At 42.3% G+C, this 9,758-nt stretch overlaps 1 protein-coding gene across 2 annotated transcripts; it reads left to right on the top strand.

Moving 5' to 3' along the window:
- The first annotated feature begins 233 nt into the window (after positions 1–233).
- On the top strand, positions 234–4,981 carry LOC139785953 (probable inactive tRNA-specific adenosine deaminase-like protein 3). Of its 2 annotated transcripts, none has more exons than XM_071725160.1 (2): positions 234–462; positions 3,229–4,981. In XM_071725160.1, exon 2 carries the CDS (start codon positions 3,237–3,239, stop codon positions 4,503–4,505), a length of 1,269 nt encoding a protein of 422 aa, XP_071581261.1. In that variant the 5' UTR covers positions 234–462; positions 3,229–3,236; the 3' UTR covers positions 4,506–4,981. The 2 variants fall into 2 exon arrangements, with proteins under 2 accessions (XP_071581261.1, XP_071581307.1); XM_071725206.1 differs by lacking the exon at positions 234–462 and adding an exon at positions 1,093–2,641.
- Positions 4,982–9,758: the final 4,777 nt, after the last annotated feature.

Here is a 9,758-nt window from a genome sequence, read left to right as displayed (position 1 = left end):
AACTCGGATATTCAAACGAGGCTCCTCTTCGGATTCTTATTTCGGCGGCCATGACCGACTCGCGCGCGGATTCCGGCGTTGGCCACGCGCGAAAAAAGCGAAAATTTCACGGACCTGACGACCGATGACCGAGGCTGCGGATATCCCTGCCTCTCGCAAAAGTCTTTCATCTCGCCGGCAGAAGGCGCCGCCATCGTGGACCTCGCTGATAAACAGCTCCATGCTACATACCACAAAGAGACGCGAGAGCCGTCGCGACGACGCAAACGAGGTGCCTCCGGCGCACAATTCTCACGTGTGCTTCCGCGCGTTTTCCGATCGCTGTTGAGTAGCCGCGCTCCAGGAATACAATTTACGGTGAATTTCGTGAGCGTTAGAGAACCGCCGAGGGGGGAGAAAAAACCCGAGGGAAATTCAGGGCGTGTTTCGTGCGGCCGTAGCCGCACCGCCGCGGAGCAGCAGGTAAGAATTCCTCGAGTAAGGTGCGTGCGTGCGCATGGCGAACACGTGGCGTCGCGACGGCGCGTCACGGGTCATCGTCGTTCGATGCGGCTGCGTTCAATGGGCATCGTTGACCATTGACAGCTAGCGTCAGCCAAGTCTAACGATCGACATGTCGCAACCCAAGGCCGAGGAGGACATGTTTGCCGCTCGAACCTCGATCGCTCGAAATCACCGCGCGAGATTTCCCGCTCGCATTCGAATGAGCCTCGAACGAGCGACCTTGGCTACAGTCCATTTGATGTTACAAATTCTTTTAAGCGTCCTTCTTCTCCTTCTTTCTTCACTGAAAGAAAGGAGAAGAGGAATGCTTCGAAGCATTTGTAGTGTTAAATGGACCGCAGCTCTTGTCTGTGAGGAAAGGAAATGAAAAAGAAAAGGGAGAAAAGAGCTAGATTCCCCTGGAAATTTTTTTGACGCGCGTAGCGGCGTTGCGACGCTGATGCCTGATGATAAGATGCCTCGGACGGCGCGGCGTAGGCGTCAAGCGGACTTCACTTGACTCCGCTCGCTTGCTGCTCGTTTTCTGTTATATAAGGATCACGCTCTGTGAATGTGCAATCTTGGACGCCATCTTAAACGAGCGGTGCGAGCTCGTGCCGGAATTCGAATGCGCTGCGTCCGCACAAATTCTCTGAATCGGCGCGACGTTGTTCGATTCGAAAAGTAATATGCAGGCGGAAGGAAAATTTATCGGAAATAACCCACAGCTTTTCTTTTCAACGGGGGGCTGAATCGCGATTAAATTTAATTATATATACTAATAATTACGGAGAAATAGACATTGCATCGATTTATGTGTCTTTGCTTGTCACGGATAAACAATAATCCTTTCCGTTTCTCTCGCACGAGTTTTAATCGGTTTGTTTTTCCGTGTCTTACTTTTTGCTCGGAATAATTTAAACGACGTTGTGAAAAATTAAATCAACACGTATTGCGACGAGCGTTGCAGAGAAAAAACACGCCGTAATCGAAAAAATTCCTGTAAAATAGATTAGATTATAATCCGATAACGACCGTTTTTTATTGCATGTGATATAGGAGATTCTCGTACAGATCATAAAGTTTATTAAAGCTTATTAAACCAGAAGATAAATTGAATTCGGTATTCTTTAGGTGTATAAAGAAATGAAAAACGTATCTCGAGAAAAATGTACACAGCGCATTAAACATCTTCCTTTGCATTATGAATGATAATAGCGGTATTTCCATAATAAGTCGAGTCATTGAATAATTATTAAGTTTATGAAGATCAAACGATTAAAAAAAATTGGCGGTAAAAAAATTTGCAGTGGTTTCTTCCAATTGTATAATATTTCCCGGATTCGAACGGTGGAAAGTTTTTACAATTTTTCTTCTCGAATACGGAAGATGCGTATTATTACGGTATCACGATATCAGCTATCAGATGGCTGATACACAAAGTAGGTCTCCCAGCGGAGTAGCAGCTGTGTGTGCCGCTCGTGCGTGCGCGGTTTGTCTCGGAAAATCGTGATTTTGCGTAAGAATTTATGATTCCTGCAGCGTTATTTATCAATCGCGTGACGCGATGCATATCGGTTTTACCGCAACTCTGTAAACTGTACACGGGAATGAGTTACACAACTAAAAGACCTTTACGTAGGAATTTATTTACGCGGCAAAGAGGAAAAAAATGATATAAATTAATGGGCGGCCACGGCAAATTTATTAATTTACATTATTTCTTCTTCTTCGGCTAATCTCGAGTGTCTCTTTTCAATCGTGTAATTCTTGATATTTATTCAGAAGTATTTACGCCTCTCAGTCGTATTTCACGCGTTTCATGCGTTTGAAGAATATATTTGCTGGAACTTTAAACAGAGTGCTCACGTCAAGATTAGAGATTTTCGTTGACGGAGATATGTTCGATGTAATAAACGACAGTCCTATCTTTACTGCGATCAAACGTTAACGTTCAGCGTATGTTTACGCACAGTCGAAATTAAAGGAAACTTTGGCTCGAACTTCGGACTTTTTAACGCGACGTCTTGCTTGTTCTTCATGCAGACAGCTCGATATCATACAATTGCGCCTAACTCTGACAATCAATCCGACCGTGGCCCAAGTTGACAGCAATTTAAAATCGCTTCTGTTCCTTCGTAAGAAGATGTCTCGCGGGGTAACTGCGATTACGATTAAGGTCCATCTGGCGCCGCGGGAAGGATCATCTCCGTTCCTTCTTACTTTCGCCAAAACCTCACCGATATTTACGATCGTGACGCGCGAAAGTGTCCTTAAGGCACCTCTCGCAATCGTTTGATATTTCGAGATATTCCAGTGTCGATCATTGACTTTGTTTTCGTAACACTCATAATTGATCAAATAATTCATATTCACATAATTTATCTTTTTATATTAAAATAAAAATCTATATTCAACGATTTAGTTACCATTATGGCAAATGTAATGGCAAATAGATGGATGCCGAAAAGAACCTTGTGTTCATTAATATTTCATTTTTCTCTATACTATATTTAATATTATACTTAAATTACTAAGTATAGCTTCAAAGCTGAATAATTATGTTAAACTTGTGGATTTACGAACTTTAATCTCGTGTAAAGAAATAATGGCAAAAAATAATCCCTGCGAAATAAAGAGATAGCGATGAACTCTTCTCAGTGTATAATGTTCGACAGAGCGGTGTGTCGCAAATATCGTCGCCGAGAAATCTTCTAACGATAAGTGAAGGCAGCGTCTTTTCAGGGTGGAAGATGACGTCGCCGAAGAGTATCAAGGCAGGCAAGATGGAGACTGCGACTAGAAGCTGGACGGCGAGACCGATTCTAGGCTCGGATTTCACGGAAGTCCCTCCATTGCAAGAGGTCTATGTGGGCGTCTTGAAGCAACGGAAGGATACCTCCACCGCGATCAAAAGCATATCTACCGTTTTGCCGGGATTCGCTCATCTGAAGCGTTGTTCCAACGGAAAATTACTTCTGGCTCCGCTTCGTTCGGACGAATCGTCATGTGAGAGGGGCCACGACATTTCTCTCAGTGAAAATCAACTTAAGACCCAGCTGAAGGAGAGAGGATTCGATCTCTCCTTACTGGAGGAGAAATTTCAGGTGACGAAGGTGCCAGCCAAGGCGCCAAGGACGAAGTTACAGGCCAGCGAAGCTTCGAAGATCTGGCCGGTGAACTTCCATCCTGACCAGACGATTGAGAGTCTGATCGACGGCTCGATTTTCGACGAGAATTGTTTGCACGCGATCGAGCGAATCATGTCGCTGGTAATAGAGGCTGCGAGGTTGGAGACGGTCGGCGATGAGCGCTGCACCGGTGCCGCGGCGATTGTCGATCCAGAGGACGGAAGAATCCTGGCGGTGGCTGCCGCGAGAATCGATAGGCATCCCATGTGGCATGCCGCTATGCTGGCGGTGGATCTCGTTGCCAGACTTCACGGTGGTGGTGCGTGGGACTTGAGCGACGAGGAATGCAAAGAAACGAAGGGACAAACGGACGCTATCGACGAAGATACGTTCGATGATGGAGGGACAGATCAGAGCGCCACGACTGAAGATCAGAGCTTGAAGAGGCTTAGAAGGATCAAGAGAAGGTACCAGGAAGAAACGCCGCTCTGTTATCCGAGATCTCTATCCTCTCTACAGTTTCCGGTTCAAACGTCCCTCGAGACGCAAGTCGTACGAAAAGGACGAAGGAACAACGGTGCCAAGATCGAGGACTCAAAGCAGAAGGAATGCGAAGATAACGCGAAGAAATGCGGGCCGTATCTCTGCACGGGTTATTGGGCATTCCTGCTGATGGAACCGTGTCCTCTGTGCGCTATGGCATTGCTGCATTCCAGAGTCGCGCGGATCTTTTACGGCACGGCCAATCGGAGCGTCGGAGTTTTGGGCACCAAGGCGATTTTGCATACGGTGCCGGGTTTAAACCATCGATACCGAGTTTGGAGCGGAATCCTGGAACGAGAGTGCCGGCAGGCGGTGGAAGAAATCAATGCTCGTAGAAGTCGCAACTAGATGACGCGGTTCTATTGTGGAAGATAATAACGTTCTAAATGGGCAGTTAGTCATCGCAGTCTCTGGAGATAACTGAAGATATTAATGCGAAGCCAGAGAAGACAAAAAAAACGTACACGAGCGAAGCTTATATTTCGTTGTTAATGTCCCCCGCGTTCGTTTGTCGTTTTTACTAACGACTTCTCATAAGAATTACGTTATCTTGCGTCATACAGATGACATTATAATGACATTTTTGTGATACGTTATCTCACTTGCACAATACATCGTGCATGTTCACACATCTGACGTCATAAAGAAATAAATCCATTCCAATAAAAGAAAGCGCAATTGTGACACCCGTTAATATATATCGTTATTCAATACTCCCTTAGCACCTCTCTTGTGATAGTATTCCGAAAAGGCAATCGAACTTATTATTTAAAACGTTTTTTAATAGGAAACTTATTAAACAAATAAATTATTTTACACATTTATCAACGGCAAATTATTTCTTGATCCATTGGTCGCGCGGCAGCAACTTAGATACTTGCATACTGCAACCGGTTTTATAATTTCAATCGAAAGCAACACGGCGCAAAAGACTACACATGGTACGGACGTGCATTCGGTCATAATGACTCTCGGTATATGCGTGACCTTGAACGCCTCGACGCGTGCATGTACGTCCGCATCTGCTGCCGGTTATTGGTGTGCACGGCGAATTAACACTTGTGTTTGCCGACACACACAGCTGACGTTCGATCATTCCCCGAAGATTGTAAAAATCATTTCTGTATATTCTTTTGTCTTTCGTTTTCGATAGTAGAGCTTCAGCCTTCAGTGCAAAGCAGAGCCTTGGTGCTTGGACCATAGCCAAAATATTTTTTACATGAGATTTTCTACAGCCTATTTTAAAAGAGAGAACTCGATTTTTGACTGACTATACATTGCTACACGCGACGCATCATTTTACCTCTTTATTAAAAATTTAACTTTTTCCAGGAGTTTATATATATCTATAATCGATGAAGACAGGCCCGAGTGTCGGGCTTCAACGTTCATTATTCGATAGCACAATTCATTTTGCGTGCATAATCGTAAATCATCGGTATGACTTAAACGCGCTTAGTCGTTTAACTCTACGCTTCGTGTCGTGACGGCAACTCGTTTAATTCAGAAACAAATAATCATGTTTCACCGCGACAATAATATACAATCTTATTTGTCGGTTATTTTTTTTCTCACACTGAGAAATCCAGGCACGTTCCCTGCAATTATCTCTCAACGAGAGGTGCTGATAATGAGCAAAGATCGACGGCGAATTCGTCCAAACGTTCATAACGTAGATAATATTACCAGGTTGTAAGACACCTGGCATAATGTTATAATATAAAAGGAATGTAATTTTATCAGTACATCGATAAAATTCGACGGATTTTATGAATGTTACCATTCGACTTAATTATACACAACGCAGTCTGTGGAAGATGATAATAATTAATTAAGAAACATTTGTTTAGCATTATTATGACTAACACGTAGCGCATTTTACACGTTTCTATAAATGGATATTACGTATTTTTGAATTACTATTTTGAATATTTTTGATGTGTCAAGTAGAAATAGTTTGAATAAAGAAATATTTATACATTATACCAATATCATATTTTAATTATTTGCATAAATAAACGTCAGATGATTTTTATTTTCTCGATATTGGCACGAATTAAAATTACATTAAAGTTACAATTGAATCAAGTATATATATTGAAGCAAATATTTTATTACTATATATATGTATAAAGTAAATTTTGTCTTCAAAATTTAAATAATTAGAAATAATAAATAATCTTTTGTTACGATATTAAATATTTAAACGTCAAATTCCATCGATGTAGCAGGTTGCAACTGCTTTTATTGGTACGATTTCATGCCAAACTTTTAGGTTTTTGTCATTTTTAACATACAATTCAAGACAATTGATGTATGAAATAGATCTCCGAAATTTTTGCGTTAAATAAAAAATAATGATGCTCATTGCGTACATACAACTTTAATTGTTTGTTCATGACGACTTGTCAGGTCGTGACTCGTTATGATAAGCTCGGACGGTCGTCGATCTGGAACTACTACGGATGCAAAGTACAAGGCAACATTACATCTACAAGAGAAGAACTTTTAATGAAGCGGTTGATTTAAAAAATATTGTTAGACTATCCAATTTCTTTATTAAATGGGATTATTATTTCGTTGTATATTTCATGAAATAAAATGTTTATATGCTGTAGATCTTGCAGCAAGAATTTTATATACTATATATATACAGTTTTAAAATGTCGCGAATAAAAAATATTCTGATACTGTGAGTTTTGGAAAAATATATTACTTTATATGACTATGGAAATAAGAAAAAATGCTATCTCCAGTGCGCCTACTTTATGGACAACATGAAAACTGTGTCACACGCTAATGGAGATAATCATCATTTTCTATAAAAGATCTACAGAGTTGACATTTTTTTCTTTGGCAGTACGCAAGCGCCTGTTTGCGTTCTAGGAATTGTTTGAGTCGCTATGAAGCGAATAGCAAGTACGCGATGGTGACCCTGCGGATTGACATCGATCAACGAAACTACAGCTGATCCATTCCGGAGGAGAGTCGCTCGATTGTTCATGAAAAGAGAAGAAGGATAGAGCGAGAGAGGTAAACGGCGGACGTGATGCAAAAAGTCGCGAACCATAAATTATGAGATGAGGAAGGCAATATCATGTTTATCTAACAGCTGATGAAGAGAGTTGCTGGAGAACGACGAACGATAATTCTACAACGGAAATTTCATGTATTAAAAAAAAGGAAAGCTTTGAATTGTATTTTGTGTCACGTATAGGACATATTATATTATAATTTAATATGTAATACACATTGTATGCCAAAAATAATAAAAATAAATACTTGTGTAATCTCCCTTATTCAAGTTCGATTCACTGTCAATAGTGAGGTCATGAACATCGCTGTCACTTTTATTGTTTCAGACTTCCTACGTCAAGTCAGTGCGGTAACTTACTGAAGAAAACACATGAATAGGAAAATTTCGCGGTAAATTGAGAAAGATAGAACGCGTACGGCAAACAACGCTAGATTCCCTCGGCAAACAGCGCGGTCAGGCAGAAGCTCCGATCGAGAAGTAACGTCATCGGCAGGCATTCTTTGAACAGCCGGCACGTGACAGCGCTGACAGACACATCGGCACCGCATCGTGACGTTCGGAGGCGATCGGCAGAAAAGAGCGCGGAACAAAAGATAGGAGCGAAATCGAGACGAGCGTGCAGAAGGAGGAACTTTCGAGGTCGTGCTATACGAAAAGCCACGAGATATCAGAGATAACGTTTTAAAACTAATTAATCCGCGTGGTAAACAGGCTCGTCGCTCTTACGACGTGTCTGCCGGGACGACACTGCCAGTCACAAACTACGCCAATTTGCAAACTACCGCGGCTGGCCTTGTTGTCGCGTCGTCGAACAGTTTCGTCTTAGAATATAAACTCTAACATCTCTCTCTGTAGATGACCGAGGAAATTTTCAGTGTTTTCGGCAACGAGACACGTAATTCATATAATATTAAGACATTCCTCTTAATAAAATTAAGACTGTAAGATAAGTGGCATCATTGGTGATCACTGTTGTGACGTCTTAACTGATAACTAATACAAATAAGCTACTTGGAGTCGCTCCTCTCGAATCCGCAGTCTCTGTAACCAGAAGATAAGTTAGAGGCTGGGCATCTCTCCGAGATAAATTGGTAGACGGTCACGGCGAGCGCAAAACTGCAGATGATAAATCAGAAATTTAATTCATCCGCAACGCAATCAGAGTTTCTGATGTGTTAAGCTCTTCAGGTGGACAAATCGCGAATTTGCAAGACGACGTAATCAGCGACAACGCTAGAGGATAAAGGAAACGCGTCTCGTTGATCAGCACTGAGTGGTTCCAATTGAGAGTCGACCCTCGAGAGTGGAGCCTATTGGCCAAGCTGTTAATTCCTTGAAGCACGATTGGATTGGATCATCCGTGGACATTCCAGAGTTCGTGTCGGGACCGTTAGACAATCTATCGACCACCGTCTTGCCAGCCGGACTTCTTTTTCTGAAAGAAGTTCCTGAACTCCGCATCTTGCTAAAGCTTAACCGTCGAGACGAAGGATTAATCGTCTGTGAATTTTTAGTGAAGAACATACCAAACAATTCAGTTCAGAAGAACGAAGAGGAAAACATTTGACAGAATCGGAGCAGTGAGAACAACGAATTATCTTCGTCAGTAGCGAATAAATCTTAAAACAACGGAATACTCATTAACTCAAGAAGATTATAAGGTGCTTCTCGGCATCACCTTAGAGATTACAAAGGAGATATTGTGACCACATTCGAGATTGTCAACGACTGAATGGCCCACATTTATTGGCTGCTACTTTTCGAAAGACTCTGGTAGTGTCACTTTGCGCAGTAACGGGGCAGGAACACAATACTGAAAGAGAGAAAGACGCGGATATCGTGGATAGGGTTAAGTCCCTTTTGGTCCCACCGGAAGAGCCTTCGCCTTGCTGATCGTTCTTAGGAGGACCAGCTTTCCTTTCGCCACCGAGAAGATTTTGACGAACGTGGTGGACGAAACTCGAACTTTCATTGACGTCATTCACGAGAGGCCTCGTTCACCTCCTCCTGGATCGGGTTCTTTTTTTTTAGACGGCACCATGGAACGAAGGATCATGAAAATGTTGTGATAACGGTCAGGCGGAGGCCTCTGATACCCAAGACACTATCCAGTGTGTGAGCCATAGTCGTTAGAAAGCAATTGAGACGTATTCAACTTATCTCGTGCCTACCCAGACATTTCGGGAATACTCGCCAGTTGGAATATTTCGAGTTTTTACGAGAAGTAAGCAGCCCCTTTTAAGCAAGGATTACTCTTGTCTTCATCGCCGTTTCTTTGAATAAAATTTTGGAAATTAACAGCAGTGCAGCTACTCGAATCCAAGAAGGCGTAAAAGTTTCGAAACATCGGAGTTTCGAATTGATCTTCCATAAACGCAAGATCTTGATGAGATAATTAAAGTGTGTCATACAGAAACCCGTCTACCTCGGGAATGTTTTTGGACCTGCGGAATTGATGTTCTCTCCTTCCGTTCTTCATTACGAAGACATCTTTTTCGTGCGGTTTTTATAAGGTGGAGGAGACACCAGGGAAAAACCATCGATTGTTAAAACGTATAGAAGAA

The sequence above is a fragment of the Temnothorax nylanderi genome, unplaced genomic scaffold (assembly GCF_030848795.1).
Source record: "Temnothorax nylanderi isolate EJ_2023f unplaced genomic scaffold, tnyl_v1.0 TNYL_tig0001_pilon, whole genome shotgun sequence".
In the NCBI taxonomy this organism is placed as follows: domain Eukaryota; kingdom Metazoa; phylum Arthropoda; class Insecta; order Hymenoptera; family Formicidae; genus Temnothorax; species Temnothorax nylanderi.
This window is presented reverse-complemented; position numbering and strand designations above follow the sequence as displayed.

Excerpts from the sequence above, each read along its gene's own strand:
- LOC139785953 (XM_071725160.1), top strand. The coding sequence starts at position 3,237 with ATGACGTCGCCGAAGAGTATCAAGGCAGGCAAGATGGAGACTGCGACT.